The sequence below is a fragment of the Lissotriton vulgaris genome, chromosome 5 (genome assembly GCF_964263255.1).
Source record: "Lissotriton vulgaris chromosome 5, aLisVul1.2, whole genome shotgun sequence".
Taxonomy (NCBI): Eukaryota; Metazoa; Chordata; class Amphibia; order Caudata; family Salamandridae; genus Lissotriton; species Lissotriton vulgaris.
In genome coordinates, this window is record NC_141693.1 from 2,034,742,817 (window position 1) to 2,034,760,457 (window position 17,641).

Genomic DNA, 17,641 nt, shown 5'->3' on the forward strand with positions numbered 1-17,641 from the left:
CTGTTGCCCTGAGCTGAGGTATTCTAGAGTCGCACTGTTGCCCTGAGTTGAATTATTCTAGAGTTGCACTGTTGCCCTGAGCTGGGGTATTCTAGAGTCGCACTGTTGCCCTGAGCTGAGGTATTCTCAAGTTGCACTGTTTCCCTGAGCTGAATTATTCTAGAGTTGCACCGTTACCCTGAGCTGAGGTATTCTAGAGTCGCACTGTTGCCCTGAGTTGAATTATTCTAGAGTTGCACCGTTACCCTGAGCTGAGGTATTCTAGAGTCGCACTGTTGCCCTGAGTTGAATTATTCTAGAGTTGCACTGTTACCCTGAGCTGAGGTATTCTAGAGTTGCACTGTTGCCCTGAGCTGAGGTATTCTAGAGTTGCACTGTTGCTCTGAGCTGAGGAATTCTAGAGTTGCACCGTTACCCTGAGCTGAGGTATTCTAGAGTTGCACTGTTACCCTCAGCTGAGGTATTCTAGAGTTGCACTGTTGCCCTGAGCTGAGGTATTCTAGAGTTGCACCGTTACCCTGAGCTGAGGTATTCTAGAGTTGCACTGTTGCCCTGAGTTGAATTATTCTAGAGTTGCACTGTTACCCTGTGTTGAGTTATTCTAGAGTTGCACTGTTGCCCTGAGCTGGGGTATTCTAGAGTCGCACTGTTGCCCTGAGCTGAGGTATTCTAGAGTTGCACTGTTGCCCTGAGTTGGGGTATTCTAGAGTTGCACTGTTGCCCTGAGTTGATTTATTCTAGAGTTCCACTGTTACCCTGAGCTGATTTATTGTAAAGTTGCACTGTTACCCTGAGCTGAGGTATTCTAGAGTGGCACTGTTGCCCTGAGTTGAATTATTCTAGAGTTGCACTGTTGCCCTGAGCTGGGGTATTCTAGAGACGCACTGTTACCCTGAGCTGTGGTATTCTAGAGATGCAGTGTTGCCCTGAGTTGAGGTATTCCAGAGTCGCACTGTTACCCTGAGCCGTGGTATTGTAGAGTTGCACTGTTGCCCTGAGCTGTGGTATTCTAGAGTCGCACTGTTACCCTGAGCTGTGGTATTCTAGAGTTGCACTGTTGTCCTGAGGTGGGGTATTCTAGAGCCGCACTGTTACCTTGAGCTGTGGTATTCTAGAGTCGCACTTTTACCCTGAGCTGTGGTATTCTAGAGTTGCACTGTTGCCCTGAGTTGGGGTATTCTAGAGTCGCACTGTTGACCTGAGCTGAGGTATTCTCAAGTTGCACTGTTGCCCTGAGTTGGGGTATTCTAGAGTCGCACTGTTTCCCTGAGCTGAATTATTCTAGAGTTGCACCGTTACCCTGAGCTGAGGTATTCTAGAGTCGCACTGTTGCCCTGAGTTGAATTATTCTAGAGTTGCACCGTTACCCTGAGCTGAGGTATTCTAGAGTCGCACTGTTGCCCTGAGTTGAATTATTCTAGAGTTGCACTGTTACCCTGAGCTGAGGTATTCTAGAGTTGCACTGTTGCCCTGAGCTGAGGTATTCTAGAGTTGCACTGTTGCCCTGAGCTGTGGTATTCTAGAGTCGCACTGTTACCCTGAGCTGTGGTATTCTAGAGTTGGACTGTTGCCCTGAGGTGGGGTATTCTAGAGCTGCACTGTTACCCTGAGCTGTGGTATTCTAGAGTTGCACTTTTACCCTGAGCTGTGGTATTCTAGAGTTGCACTGTTGCCCTGAGTTGGGGTATTCTAGAGCCGCACTGTTAACCTGAGCTGTTGTATTCTAGAGTCGCACTGTTGCCCTGAGTTGGGGTATTCTAGAGCCGCACTGTTACCCTGAGCTGTGGTATTCCAGAGTCGCACTGTTGCCCTGAGCTGTGGTATTCTAGAGTCGCACTGTTGCCCTGAGCTGTGGTATTCTAGAGTCGCACTGTTACCCTGAGTTGGGGTGTTCTAGAGCCGCACTGTTACCCTGAGCTGTGGTATTCCAGACTCACACTGTTACCCTGAGTTGGGGTATTCTAGAGCCGCACTGTTAACCTGAGCTGGGGTATTCTAGAGCCGTACTGTTATCCTGAGTTGGGGTATTCTAGAGCTGCACTGTTATCCTGAGTTGGGGTATTCTAGAGTCGCACTGTTGCCCTGAGTTGAATTATTCTAGAGTTGCACTGTTGCCCTGAGCTGGGGTATTCTAGAGTCGCACTGTTGCCCTGAGCTGAGGTATTCTAGAGTTGCACTGTTGCCCTGAGTTGGGGTATTCTAGAGTTGCACTGTTTCCCTGAGTTGATTTATTCTCAAGTTGCACTGTTACCCTGAGCTGAGTTATTGTAGAGTTGCACTGTTACCCTGAGCTGAGGTATTCTAGAGTGGCACTGTTGCCCTGAGTTGAATTATTCTAGAGTTGCACTGTTGCCCTGAGCAGGGGTATTCTAGAGTCACACTGTTGCCCTGAGCTGAGGTATTCTAGAGTTGCACTGTTGCCCTGAGTTGGGGTATTCTAGAGATGCACTGTTGCCCTGAGCTGAGGAATTCTAGAGTAGCACTGTTGCCCTGAGCTGAGGTATTCTAGAGTCGCACCGTTACCCTGAGCTGAGGTATTCTAGAGTTGCACTGTTGCCCTGAGTTGACTTGTTCTAGAGTTGCACTGTTGCCCTGAGTTGAATGATTCTAGAGTTGCACTGTTGCCCTGAGCTGAGGTATTCTAGAGTCGCACTGTTGCCCTGAGTTGAATTATTCTAGAGTTGCACTGTTGCCCTGAGCTGGGGTATTCTAGAGTCGCACTGTTGCCCTGAGCTGAGGTATTCTCAAGTTGCACTGTTTCCCTGAGCTGAATTATTCTAGAGTTGCACCGTTACCCTGAGCTGAGGTATTCTAGAGTCGCACTGTTGCCCTGAGTTGAATTATTCTAGAGTTGCACCGTTACCCTGAGCTGAGGTATTCTAGAGTCGCACTGTTGCCCTGAGTTGAATTATTCTAGAGTTGCACTGTTACCCTGAGCTGAGGTATTCTAGAGTTGCACTGTTGCTCTGAGCTGACGAATTCTAGAGTTGCACCGTTACCCTGAGCTGAGGTATTCTAGAGTTGCACTGTTACCCTCAGCTGAGGTATTCTAGAGTTGCACTGTTGCCCTGAGCTGAGGTATTCTAGAGTTGCACCGTTACCCTGAGCTGAGGTATTCTAGAGTTGCACTATTGCCCTGAGTTGAATTATTCTAGAGTTGCACTGTTACCCTGTGTTGAGTTATTCTCGAGTTGCACTGTTGCCCTGAGCTGGGGTATTCTAGAGTCGCACTGTTGCCCTGAGCTGAGGAATTCTAGAGTTGCACTGTTGCCCTGAGTTGGGGTATTCTAGAGTTGCACTGTTGCCCTGAGTTGATTTATTCTAGAGTTCCACTGTTACCCTGAGCTGAGTTATTGTAGAGTTGCACTGTTACCCTGAGCTGAGGTATTCTAGAGTGGCACTGTTGCCCTGAGTTGAATTATTCTAGAGTTGCACTGTTGCCCTGAGCTGGGGTATTCTAGAGCCGCACTGTTACCCTGAGCTGTGGTATTCTAGAGTTGCAGTGTTGCCCTGAGTTGAGGTATTCCAGAGTCGCACTGTTACCCTGAGCCGTGGTATTGTAGAGTTGCACTGTTGCCCTGAGCTGTGGTATTCTAGAGTCGCACTGTGACCCTGAGCTGTGGTATTCTAGAGTTGCACTGTTACCCAGAGCTGAGGTATTCTAGAGTTGCACTGTTGCCCTGAGCTGAGGTATTCTAGAGTTGCACTGTTGCCCTGAGCTGAGGAATTCTAGAGTTGCACCGTTACCCTGAGCTGAGGTATTCTAGAGTTGCACTGTTACCCTCAGCTGAGGTATTCTAGAGTTGCACTGTTGCCCTGAGCTGAGGTATTCTAGAGTTGCACCGTTACCCTGAGCTGAGGTATTCTAGAGTTGCACTGTTGCCCTGAGTTGAATTATTCTAGAGATGCACTGTTACCCTGTGTTGAGTTATTCTAGAGTTGCACCGTTACCCTGAGCCTGGGTATTCTAGAGCCGCACTGTTACCCTGAGCTGTGGTATTCTAGAGTTGCAGTGTTGCCCTGAGTTGAGGTATTCCAGAGTCGCACTGTTACCCTGAGCTGTGGTATTCTAGAGTTGCACTGTTGCCCTGAGCTGTGGTATTCTAGAGTCGCACTGTTACCCTGAGCTGTGGTATTCTAGAGTTGGACTGTTGCCCTGAGGTGGGGTATTCTAGAGCCGCACTGTTACCCTGAGCTGTGGTATTCTAGAGTTGCACTTTTACCCTGAGTTGGGGTATTCTAGAGCCGCACTGTTAACCTGAGCTGTTGTATTCTAGAGTCACACTGTTGCCCTGAGTTGGGGTATTCTAGAGCCGCACTGTTACCCTGAGCTGTGGTATTCCAGAGTCGCACTGTTGCCCTGAGCTGTGGTATTCTAGAGTCGCACTGTTGCCCTGAGCTGTGGTATTCTAGAGTCGCACTGTTACCCTGAGTTGGGGTATTCTAGAGCCGCACTGTTAACCTGAGCTGTGGTATTCCAGACTCACACTGTTACCCTGAGTTGGGGTATTCTAGAGCCGCACTGTTGCCTTGAGCTGAGGTATTCTAGAGTTGCACTGTTGCCCTGAGTTGAATTATTCTAGAGTTGCACTGTTACCCTGTGTTGAGTTATTCTAGAGTTGCACCGTTACCCTGAGCCTGTGTATTCTAGAGCCGCACTGTTACCCTGAGCTGTGGTATTCTAGAGTTTCAGTGTTGCCCTGAGTTGAGGTATTCCAGAGTCGCACTGTTACCCTGAGCTGTGGTATTCTAGAGTTGCACTGTTGCCCTGAGCTGTGGTATTCTAGAGTCGCACTGTTACCATGAGCTGTGGTATTCTAGAGTTGCACTGTTGCCCTGAGTTGGGGTATTCTAGAGGTGCACTGTTGCCCTGAGCTGAGGAATTCTAGAGTAGCACTGTTGCCCTGAGCTGACGTATTCTAGAGTCGCACCGTTACCCTGAGCTGAGGTATTCTAGAGTTGCACTGTTGCCCTGAGTTGAATTATTCTAGAGTTGCACTGTTGCCCTGAGTTGAATTTTTCTAGAGTTGCACTGTTGCCCTGAGCTGAGGTATTCTAGAGTCGCACTGTTGCCCTGAGTTGAAGTATTCTAGAGTTGCACAGTTGCCCTGAGCTGGGGTATTCTAGAGTCGCACTGTTGCCCTGAGCTGAGGTATTCTCAAGTTGCACTGCTTCCCTGAGCTGAATTATTCTAGAGTTGCACCGTTACCCTGAGCTGAGGTATTCTAGAGTCGCACTGTTGCCCTGAGTTGAATTATTCTAGAGTTGCACCGTTACCCTGAGCTGAGGTATTCTAGAGTCGCACTGTTGCCCTGAGTTTAATTATTCTAGAGTTGCACTGTTACCCTGAGCTGAGGTATTCTAGAGTTGCACTGTTGCCCTGAGCTGAGGTATTCTAGAGTTGCACTGTTGCCCTGAGCTGAGGAATTCTAGAGTTGCACCGTTACCCTGAGCTGAGGTATTCTAGAGTTGCACTGTTACCCTCAGCTGAGGTATTCTAGAGTTGCACTGTTGCCCTGTGTTGAGTTATTCTAGAGTTGCACCGTTACCCTGAGCCTGGGTATTCTAGAGCCGCACTGTTACCCTGAGCTGTGGTATTCTAGAGTTGCAGTGTTGCCCTGAGTTGAGGTATTCCAGAGTCGCACTGTTACCCTGAGCTGTGGTATTCTAGAGTTGCACTGTTGCCCTGAGCTGTGGTATTCTAGAGTCGCACTGTTACCCTGAGCTGTGGTATTCTAGAGTTGCACTGTTGCCCTGAGCCTGGGTATTCTAGAGCCGCACTGTTACCCTGAGCTGTGGTATTCTAGAGTTGCAGTGTTGCCCTGAGTTGAGGTATTCCAGAGTCGCACTGTTACCCTGAGCTGTGGTATTCTAGAGTTGGACTGTTGCCCTGAGCTGTGGTATTCTAGAGTCGCACTGTTACCCTGAGCTGTGGTATTCTAGAGTTGCACTGTTGCCCTGAGGTGGGGTATTCCAGAGTCGCACTGTTACCCTGAGCTGTGGTATTCTAGAGTTGCACTGTTGCCCTGAGTTGAATTATTCTAGAGTTGCACTGTTACCCTGTGTTGAGTTATTCTAGAGTTGCACCGTTACCCTGAGCCTGGGTATTCTAGAGCCGCACTGTTACCCTGAGCTGTGGTATTCTAGAGTTGCAGTGTTGCCCTGAGTTGAGGTATTCCAGAGTCGCACTGTTACCCTGAGCTGTGGTATTCTAGAGTTGCACTGTTGCCCTGAGCTGTGGTATTCTAGAGTCGCACTGTTACCCTGAGCTGTGGTATTCTAGAGTTGCACTGTTGCCCTGAGGTGGGGTATTCTAGAGCCGCACTGTTACCCTGAGCTGTGGTATTCTAGAGTCGCACTTTTACCCTGAGCTGTGGTATTCTAGAGTTGCACTGTTGCCCTGAGTTGGGGTATTCTAGAGCCGCACTGTTACCCTGAGCTGTGATATTCCAGAGTCGCACTGTTGCCCTGAGCTGTGGTATTCTAGAGCCGCACTGTTACCCTGAGTTGGGGTGTTCTAGAGCCGCACTGTTACCCTGAGCTGTGGTATTCTAGAGTTGCACTGTTGCCCTGAGCTGTGGTATTCTAGAGTCGCACTGTTGCCCTGAGCTGTGGTATTCTAGAGTCGCACTGTTACCCTGAGCTGTGGTATTGCAGAGTCGCACTGTTGCCCTGAGTTGGGGTATTCCAGAGTTGCACTGTTACCTTGAGCTGTGGTATTCCAGAGTCGCACTGTTGCCCTGAGCTGTGGTATTCTAGAGTCGCACTGTTGCCCTGAGCTGTGGTATTCTAGAGTCGCACTGTTACCCTGAGTTGGGGTGTTCTAGAGCCGCACTGTTACCCTGAGCTGTGGTATTCCAGACTCACACTGTTACCCTGAGTTGGGGTATTCTAGAGCCGCACTGTTAACCTGAGCTGTGGTATTCTAGAGCCGCACTGTTACCCTGAGCTGTGGTATTCCAGAGTCGCACTGTTGCCCTGAGCTGTGGTATTCTAGAGCCGCACTGTTATCCTGAGTTGGGGTATTCTAGAGCCGCACTGTTGCCCTGAGCTGTGGTATTCTAGAGTCGCACTGTTGCCCTGAGCTGTGGTATTCTAGAGTCGCACTGTTGCCCTGAGCTGGGGTATTCCAGAGTCACTCTGTTGCCCTGAGCTGTGGTATTCTAGATCCGCACTGTTAACCTGAGCTGTGGTATTCTAGAGCCGCACTGTTGCCCTGAGCTGTGGTATTCTAGAGTCGCACTGTTGCCCTGAGCTGTGGTATTCTAGAGTCGCACTGTTGCCCTGAGCTGTGGTATTCCAGAGTCGCACTGTTGCCCTGAGCTGTGGTATTCCAGAGTTGCACTGTTACCCTGAGCTGTGGTATTCCAGAGTCGCACTGTTGCCCTGAGTTGGGGTGTTCTAGAGCCGCACTGTTGCCCTGAGCTGTGGTATTCTAGAGCCGCACTGTTGCCCTGAGCTGTGGTATTCCAGAGTTGCACTGTTACCCTGAGCTGTGGTATTCCAGAGTCGCACTGTTGCCCTGAGTTGGGGTATTCCAGAGTCGCACTGTTGCCCTGAGTTGGGGTGTTCTAGAGTCGCACTGTTGCCCTGAGCTGTGGTATTCCAGAGTCGCACTGTTGCCCTGAGCTGTGGTATTCCAGAGTTGCACTGTTACCCTGAGCTGTGGTATTCCAGAGTCGCACTGTTGCCCTGAGTTGGGGTATTCCAGAGTCGCACTGTTGCCCTGAGTTGGGGTATTCCAGAGTCGCACTGTTGCCCTGAGTTGGGGTATTCCAGAGCCGCACTGTTACCCTGAGTTGGGGTATTCCAGAGTCACTCTGTTGCCCTGAACTGTGGTGTTCCAGAGTCGCACTGTTACCCTGAGCTGTGGTATTCCAGAGTCGCACTGTTGCCCTGAGTTGGGGTATTCCAGAGTCGCACTGTTGCCCTGAGTTGGGGTATTCCAGAGCCGCACTGTTACCCTGAGTTGGGGTATTCCAGAGTCACTCTGTTGCCCTGAGCTGTGGTGTTCCAGAGTCGCACTGTTACCCTGAGTTGGGGTATTCCAGAGTTGCACTGTTGCCCTGAGTTGGGGTATTCCAGAGCCGCACTGTTACCCTGAGTTGGGGTATTCCAGAGTCACTCTGTTGCCCTGAGCTGTGGTGTTCCAGAGCCGCACTGTTGCCCTGAGTTGGGGTATTCCAGAGTCGCACTGTTGCCCTGAGTTGGGGTATTCCAGAGCCGCACTGTTACCCTGAGTTGGGGTATTCCAGAGTCACTCTGTTGCCCTGAGCTGTGGTGTTCCAGAGTCGCACTGTTACCCTGAGTTGGGGTATTCCAGAGTTGCACTGTTGCCCTGAGCTGTGGTGTTCCAGAGTCGCACTGTTGCCCTGAGTTGGGGTATTCCAGAGTCGCACTGTTGCCCTAAGTTGGGGTATTCCAGAGCCGCACTGTTACCCTGAGTTGGGGTATTCCAGAGTTGCACTGTTGCCCTGAGTTGGGGTATTCCAGAGCCGCACTGTTGCCCTGAGTTGGGTTATTCCAGAGTTGCACTGTTGCCCTGAGCTGTGGTATTCCAGAGTCACTCTGTTGCCCTGAGCTGTGGTATTCCAGAGTCACTCTGTTACCCTGAGTTGGGGTGTTCTAGAGCCGCACTGTTGCCCTGAGCTGTGGTATTCCAGAGTTGCACTGTTGCCCTGAGCTGTGGTGTTCAGAGTCGCACTGTTGCCCTGAGTTGGGGTGTTCTAGAGCCGCACTGTTACCCTGAGCTGTGGTATTTCAGACTCACACTGTTAACCTGAGCTGTGGTATTCTAGAGTTGCACTGTTGCCCTGAGCTGTGGTATTCCAGAGTCGCACTGTTACCCTGAGCTGTGGTATTTCAGACTCACACTGTTAACCTGAGCTGTGGTATTCTAGAGTTGCAGTGTTGTCCTGAGTTGGGGTGTTCTAGAGCCGCACTGTTGCCCTGAGCTGTGGTGTTCTAGAGCCGCACTGTTGGCCTGAGCTGTGGTGTTCCAGAGTCCCTCTGTTGCCCTGAGTTGGGGTGTTCTAGAGCCGCACTGTTGCCCTGAGTTGGGGTGTTCCAGAGTCGCACTGTTACCCTGAGTTGGGGTATTCCAGACTCACTCTGATGCCCTGAGCTGTGGTATTCCAGAGCCGCACTGTTACCCTGAGTTGGGGTATTCCAGAGCCGCACTGTTGCCCTGAGTTGGGGTATTCTAGAGCCGCACTGTTGCCCTGAGCTGTGGTATTCTAGAGTTGCACCGTTACCCTGAGTTGGCGTGTTCTAGAGCCGCACTGTTACCCTGAGCTATGGTATTCTAGAGTCGCAATGTTACCCTGAGCTATGGTATTCTAGAGTCGCACTGTTACCCTGACCTGTGGTGCTCCAGAGTCGCACTGTTGCCCTGAGTTGGGGTGTTCTCGAGCCGCACTGTAGCCTGGTCTGTGCCCTTTTCTATCTCGCTTCACCAGTCTTGCGTGTCGGTGCGCGGCAGCCTCTTCCTCCCGGGTTTCTTAGTCACTCGAGCAGGTTTGGTACTTACTGTTGGTCCTGGTACTCCTGGTGGACCGAGGGGCCCTGGGCGTCCGGGGTGACCCTAAGAAAAGAGAAATGAGAAGAGGGTGTAAACAGGTGGGAGGCGTCAGAAACTGTCCCTGCTCTGCCCTCCCACTGGCACTGTGTGAGCTGCGGACTTCAAACTACCCAACTCTGGCCGGTCACCCGCTTGAAAGGAAATCACTCGAGCCTCCTGACTAGAGGACCCCACTCAACCATGAGGTAGAATGACTTGAGGAGTCCCAGCCAATCACAGGGCAGAACAACTCGAAGAGCCACTCCCAATCTCAGGGCAGAATGACCAGGGGAGGCCACCCAGCCACAGGGCAGAATGACCAGGGGAGGCCACCCAGCCACAGGGCAGGATGACCAGGGGAGACCACCCAGCCACAGGGCAGAATGACCAGGGGAGGCCACCAAACTGCAGGGCAGAATGACCAGGGGAGGCCACCCAGCCACAGGGCAGAATGACCAGGGGAGGCCACCCAGCCACAGGGCAGAATGACTAGGGGAGGCCACCCAGCCACAGGGCAGAATGACCAGGGGAGGCCACCCAGCCACAGGGCAGAATGACCAGGGGAGACCACCCAGCCACAGGGCAGAATGACCAGGGGAGGCCACCCTGCCACAGGGCAGAATGACTAGGGGAGGCCACCCAGCCACAGGGCAGAATGACCAGGGGAGGCCACCCAGCCACAGGGCAGAATGACCAGGGGAGGCACCACCCAGCCACAGGGCAGAATGACTAGGGGAGGCCACCCAGCCACAGGGCAGGATGACCAGGGGAGGCCACCCAGCCACAGGGCAGAATGACCAGGGGAGACCACCCAGCCACAGGGCAGAATGACCAGGGGAGGCCACCCAGCCACAGGGCAGAATGACTAGGGGAGGCCACCCAGCCACAGGGCAGAATGACCAGGGGAGGCCACCCAGCCACAGGGCAGAATGGCCAGGGGAGGCCACCCAGCCACAGGGCAGAATGACCAGGGGAGGCCACCCAGCCACAGGGCAGAATGACTAGGGGAGGCCACCCAGCCACAGGGCAGAATGACCAGGGGAGGCCTCCCAGCCACAGGGCAGAATGGCCAGGGGAGGCCACCCAGCCACAGGGCAGAATGACCAGGGGAGGCCACCCAGCCACAGGGCAGAATGACCAGGGGAGACCACCCAGCCACAGGGCAGGATGACCAGGGGAGGCCACCCAGCCACAGGGCAGGATGAATGGGGAGGCCCACCCAGCCACAGGGCAGAGTGACCAGGGGAGGCCCACCCAGCCAAAGGCAGAATGACCAGGGGGACCACCCAGCCACAGGGCAGGATGACCAGGGGAGGCCACCCAGCCACAGGGCAGGATGAATGGGGAGGCCCACCCAGCCTCAGGGCAGAATGACCAGGGGAGGCCACCTAGCCACAGGGCAGGATGAATGGGGCACCACCCGACCACAGGGCAGAATGACCAGGGGAGGCCACCCAGCCGCAGGGCAGGATGAATGGGGCAGTACCCCTCGAGCCTCTTCAGTCACTCATGAGCGCAGGCCTTCAAGTCATCCCGCGTGCACTCATCCCCGCACTCGGACAGCATCTCGCCCACCCATGAGCTCAATCTTGCCTTCACCCACTCACCAGTCCACAATATAACACACACAAATAATCAACTACAAATGCAAGATAAATAGAAAAGAATTAAAGTAACGTGGACACCAGGTAGGGCTGACAGGGGAGCGACAGGAGACTCTAAAAATAAAAGACGAAAGGCAAGAAATGAAAGGGGAAAGTAAGAGAAGAAACTGGGAAACGATAGGTCTGGCCCCCAGCACGGGCGCTGAGGCACCCTCATTCTCGGGTGGTTGTGCATTTGTGATCAGGAGACATGCCGTCACCCAGTAGAAATGGACTATCCAGCTGCCCCGGATGTACGCCGTGGGGGCAGATGCAAAATGTGGACGTCACTCAAACTGATAGAGGGATGACCCCAAAAGCCTTTATATAAGGAGAGAAAGGCTTTCTATTTTTTTTATTACTAGGGTCTGGAGAAAATAAACATCTGGCAGGCCATTGAAAGAGGGTCTGGCAAAGATTGTTAAAGTGCAACTTTTCGACCCCCAGTGTTTGTCAAACTAGGCAACACCAACAACCTTTCCTACTTTGGCGACCTGTCCACAGGCTTTCAAGCCACCCTTAGGGCCTCGTGGCTCACACATACAACTCTCATAAGAAGCCACTCGTACTGTCTTGGTTGTGCCTTCTTGTAATAAGCAGGTCAGAGGCAAGGCCTCTGATGAAACAACAGAGTCCACATCCCTGAACTGACCGAGGCCTCCTGCACCGGGCACAGACGGGCACCCGCCGCACACAGACACACAATTACAAATAAAAACCAAATGACATCGGCAAAGCCTTCTGCGCCCCCTCTGGAAAGGAGCCAGGGGGATCACCAGATTGCAAACCTTCAATTTCAAGTGTTCATGAGAGGCAAAGACCCCCACTCCCTGCTGTGAGATTCTATGCAGCAGGGAGTCCAGGACAAACTCCCTGCCTCGGCCCAGGCCCTGTGGGGGCCGGGGGAACCCAGCAGAGCACACCTGGGCTCCTTTGGGGCCACCCGTCCCAGCCAATCCTCGATTAGCTCTCATGCAGCTTCAAATACTGTAAGCTTGAAAGCGGTGCGTGGATTGGTCCGGTAGGCCTACGCGCTGCAGGCAGCGCAGAGGCGGGACACGCATGCCCAATCCGCATGGCTTTGTTGGAAAGGCAGACGGTGAATGGTACTGCCGTTTCCCGTCATGCCCCGCGCTGGGCTGTGACGTCACTGCGTGGAGGGTGATGGCGCATGGCGGCCGTCGCTGCTTCTTGTGATGATGCCCCCGGTCCATCGGTGCCTCGTGGAAGTGAGTCTGGCCGGAGCTCGTTGTCATGCGCGCCGTGGACGCAGTGGTTTGTGAAGCACCGGGCGCCGTTGGCTCTGCGTCTCCTCGGGGTTAAGAGCGGGTGTAATGGCAGCCCTTCCGGGGGGCGGGAGCGTCTCGACAGCCTCCTGCGCGCGACTGAAGCAGGAGGGAAGCGACACCGGCCCGGACACGACACAACATGAGAATCAAAGCTGCGACCGCGCTCCATGACGGGAACCCGTCCTCGACATAACATGTCTAACAAAGCTGTGAGAGCTTCTGCGGTGGTAACTGTTGGAAAGTGAGCTATTGGTAGGGGCTAATGTAGGTCTGCCACTGGCAATAAGGCCACTAACACAGTATAGGGTTCTGAATAGGTCTTAGAAAATGATTCCTATGCTCAACCCTTGGTAACGTGACTGTGAGCAGACAGGCTTAACTTCAAAGACAGGTATGTAAAGCATTCAAAAACACCAATTCAGTAAATAATTAAGACACAACACAAAATAAAAATCCAACATCAATTTATAAAAATAGATAATATTTTTATCTTTTAACCCCTTCACTGCTGGCCCGTTTCCGCCCCTGTGCTGTAAACAAATGAACAGGGGCGGGCCATGACGAACCCCAGCCGTCATCAGCACACGAGCACCGTAGTGCATGACGGCTGGGGTTCGTCATCAGCATGCAAGGGGTTAAATGACACCAAAACAAAAACAAATCCACTGTAGGGAACCAGAGATATGAATTTATAAAGATTAGTCACTTTCTAGTGCTTAGAAACCACTAGCGCCCTTTTAAGTCTTTTTGTTTTCTCTGTCAGGGACACACCTTTATAAATTGTTCTGAAGAATTCTCACCACAATAGTGGGCCGCCTTCTTCAGCAAGCGGGGTCCAGTAAAAATACCTTCCTGGCGTTCTGCTTGCAGGTCCCAAAGTATCCAACACGCAATCCAAGGTTCTGGAATCTCAAGAGGGTCCTTGAAAGTGTGAAACTTCAATTCCGCAATCCACCTGAACAAAACCCTTACAAATCCACTGGTACTTCAGGCTTTGAATTCTTTGTGGGGCTGTCCAGGTGAGCTCTGTTAACCTGTAGCTTGCAGGGAGTCCACTCTTAGTCCTTTGGCAGCAAGGTAATCCACAGGGCTGCAGTTTCAGATGGTGCAGTCTTCAGAGGTCAGGCCTTAGAAATCTTTGCAGAGCAAACTTCGCAGCAGGGCACTTCTTGCTTCATTCAGTTTCAAGCAGCAGATCTGGAGGGCTCTGCCCCTCTCAGATACTTATTCAAAATTCTCTGGGTCAGCACCAGGTCACTGCTGACCAATGAGAGCAGGGCAACTCCTCCTAGTTATGACCACATCCGGTGGAGTGTGGCATTAGTTTGTCCCAGAGTGCATTATTCTTCCAAATCCATAATGGCTGATTTTCCAGAAAGGAGGTAAGAGCTGGCTAAACACACTCCCCGGGATGGCTTATTTCCATGGACCATCCCAGTAACATCTGCACATGCCTTCCTTAAGCCTAGCCCTGACTCTCGGTCAAGAGTGTCAGAGTGGACTGAAACCCAGGCCTCCCCTCTGCCTTTGAAGAGCATAGTTTACGACGCCACCTCCTGGCCTGGCATTCCTATAGAACAGATCACTGCCCTCCCAGCAGCCTGGCTAATCCACTTAACTCTGACCAATCAGGGCAGACCACCGAAAGGCTGAATTTGGACTTACAAACGAGAAAGTCTCATAACTTCTTGTATGTACACTTTAGGAGAAATTCAACAATATAATAATGTAGGATTTACTACCACCATTCTGGGAAGTATTTGAATGGTCCGGCTAGTCCTCTCCTATCAATATTTATTAATCAATAACTTCCTACCATGTTAACCTATGGGCCATGGGGTTTGCAATGGGGAAATGGCTTGGGCCACTTTTCCAGCACCAGGGCTTTTAAGGGCCCCTAACCCCAAAGTCGAGTTTGGGCACAATGTAAGGTTTAAAAGCTGTCCTGGCCACTAGGGATGCTTTTAAACTGACCCCAGGCTTCAGCACTGCACACATGCTGGTGCAGAGAATCTGCTGGCCTCTAAACTGCCATGCCCCAGGATACTGGAGACTTCTAGATAGTTTCAGTCCCCTGCCCTATTATATAGTAGGGGCTTATGGGGTAGGTCATGTCAATTACATGGGTACTCCCCCATACCATAGTGTACCCTAGTGTATGTTGGGTGTCTTAACTGTATTCTAATGTGTTCCTTTCAGCTTGGCACTGGCCCTGGGCCTGGTTAAACAGAGCCCAGGCTCAGTCAGAGTCAGTTACCACCAGTTCCAATCAGCAAAACGTTGGGGGGTGCTCAGGGCACAGGATGACTTTGCAACAGTAATACACAGGGCCCGGCTCCCGTCTATGACATAACCTGTCTAAGAAAGCTGTGACCGCTCTCTGAGGTGAACACACTGGGCCCGGCTCCCGCCCTCGACATAACATGTCTAACAAAGCTGTGAGAGCGTCTATGGTGGTAACAGACAGGGCCCGGCTCCTATCTCCAAAATAACTTGTCTAACAAAGCTGCTCTCTCTTTTCACTACGGCACTGCCAGCCACGGAGCAGGGCAGGCTCTCTGTCCCCTTCCGCACGGGCTGCTCGCCCTGTTCACTACGGCACTGCCAGCCACGGAGCAGGGCAGGCTCTCTGTCCCCTTCCGCACGGGCTGCTTGCTCTGTTCACTACGGCACTGCCAGCCACGGAGCAGGGCAGGCTCTCTGTCCCCTTACGCACAGGCTGCTCGCTCTGTTCACTGAGGCACTGCCAGCCACGGAGCAGGGCAGGCTCTCTGTCCCCTTCCGCACGGGCTGCTTGCTCTGTTCACTACGGCACTGCCAGCCACGGAGCAGGGCAGGCTCTCTGTCCCCTTACGCACAGGCTGCTCGCTCTGTTCACTGAGGCACTGCCAGCCACGGAGCAGGGCAGGCTCTCTGTCCCCTTCCGCACGGGCTGCTTGCTCTGTTCACTACGGCACTGCCAGCCACAGAGCAGGGCAGGCTCTCTGTCCCCTTCCGCACAGGCTGCTCGCTCTGTTCACTACGGCACTGCCAGCCACGGAGCAGGGCAGGCCCTCTGTCCCCTTCCGCACGGGCTGCTCGCTCTGTTCACTACGGCACTGCCAGCCACGGAGTAGGGCAGGCTCTCTGTCCCCTTCCGCACGGGCTGCTCGCTCTGTTCACTACGGCACTGCCAGCCACGGAGCAGGGCAGGCTCTCTGTCCCCTTCCGCACGGGCTGCTTGCTCTGTTCACTACGGCACTGCCAGCCACGGAGCAGGGCAGGCCCTCTGTCCCCTTCCGCACGGGCTGCTCGCTCTGTTCACTACAGCACTGCCAGCCACGGAGCAGGGCAGGCTCTCTGTCCCCTTCCGCACGGGCTGCTTGCTCTGTTCACTACGGCACTGCCAGCCACGGAGCAGGGCAGGCCCTCTGTCCCCTTCCGCACGGGCTGCTCGCTCTGTTCACTACGGCACTGCCAGCCACGGAGCAGGGCAGGCCCTCTGTCCCCTTCCACACGGGCTGCTCGCTCTGTTCACTACGGCACTGCCAGCCACGGGGCAGGGCAGGCTCTCTGTCCCCTTCCGCACGGGCTGCTCGCTCTGTTCACTACGGCACTGCCAGCCACGGAGCAGGGCAGGCTCTCTGTCCCCTTCCGCACAGGCTGCTCGCTCTGTTCACTACGGCACTGCCAGCCACGGAGCAGGGCAGGCCCTCTGTCCCCTTCCGCACGGGCTGCTCGCTCTGTTCACTACGGCACTGCCAGCCACGGGGCAGGGCAGGCCATCTGTCCCCTTCCGCACGGGCTGCTCGCTCTGTTCACTACGGCACTGCCAGCCACGGGGCAGGGCAGGCTCTCTGTCCCCTTCCGCACAGGCTGCTCGCTCTGTTCACTACGGCACTGCCAGCCACGGAGCAGGGCAGGCTCTCTGTCCCCTTCCGCACAGGCTGCTCGCTCTGTTCACTACGGCACTGCCAGCCACGGAGCAGGGCAGGCTCTCTGTCCCCTTCCGCACGGGCTGCTCGCTCTGTTCACTACGGCACTGCCAGCCACGGAGCAGGGCAGGCTCTCTGTCCCCTTCCGCACGGGCTGCTCGCTCTGTTCACTACGGCCCCTGGTTACTCTCCCAGTGCTCTGCTCTTTTAATACTTCATCACTTGAGTGGTAAGAGTGAAGGGGATCTAAAGTTTGCTGAATGTGCGTCGCAGACCACCCACAGTGAGAACTATTACAATGTTGTGCCCCCTCTTTACTGAGATATACCATTCACACCCCACGCCCGGAGTCTTAACCCTAAGATCCAGCAGCAAGCCTTTTGAATATGTTAAAAGACATTTTGTACCGGTTTACATTTTATACCTGTTTCTGGGCAACTGGCAGCATCCAGGCGCGGACAGGCGCAGACGTGCTTGCCTTTGGCGCGCCAGTGGCGCGTCCACTCACGCAGTGAATTTAAGGCCTAAGAATCAACAACTAGAGCGCTAACTGCTCAAGATGGCCCCCATAAAGCGCTAGTCTATTTCAAGAAAGGCAGCCTCTCTCCACTCAAATGGCCGTTCAAACGCGACCGCAGTGGACCGGAGAGTTGCAGTTTACATAAAACTTCCCTATAGAAGGTTCCACTGTGCCCACACAGGAAGTTAATCACATGTAAAAACAATAATTAAAACAGGAGCAAAGCCTGACTGATAGCATCAAAGTGTGTGCTACACGGCTGCACGTTCGCGCACGCAGTGAATTTAGAGCCAAGAATCAACAACTAGAGCGCTAACCGCTCAAGATGGTCCCATAAAGCACTCGCCTATTTTAAGAAAGATAGCCTCTCTCCACTCAAATGGCCGTCCAGGCTTGACCGCGGAGAGTTGCCGATGTTACATAAAAATTCCCCACAGAAGGTTCCACTGTGCCCACACAAGAAGTTAATCACACGTAAAAAATATAATTAAAACAGCCTGATTGACAGGGTCAAAGTGTGTGTTACACCGCTGCACATCCGGAGTGAATTTATGGCCCAAGAATCAACTACTAAAGCGCTAACCACTCAAGATGGCCCCCATAAAGCGCTCGCCTTTTTCAGGAAAGGCAGCCTCTCTCCACTCAAACGGCCGTGCAAGCGCGACCGCAGTGGACCCAAGAATTGCAGATTTTACATAAAGATTCCCCAAAGAAGG

General features: G+C 53.1%; 1 protein-coding gene across 1 annotated transcript in view; it reads right to left on the reverse strand.

The window, feature by feature from the left end:
• COL27A1 (collagen type XXVII alpha 1 chain) overlaps window positions 1-17,641 on the reverse strand; it is a 1,047,548-nt gene that overhangs the window by 412,149 nt on the left and 617,758 nt on the right. The window contains exon 23 of the mRNA XM_086924958.1: window positions 9,530-9,583. Within this exon, the coding sequence (XP_086781084.1) occupies window positions 9,530-9,583 (54 nt within the window). The remainder of the gene's footprint in view (window positions 1-9,529; window positions 9,584-17,641) is intronic.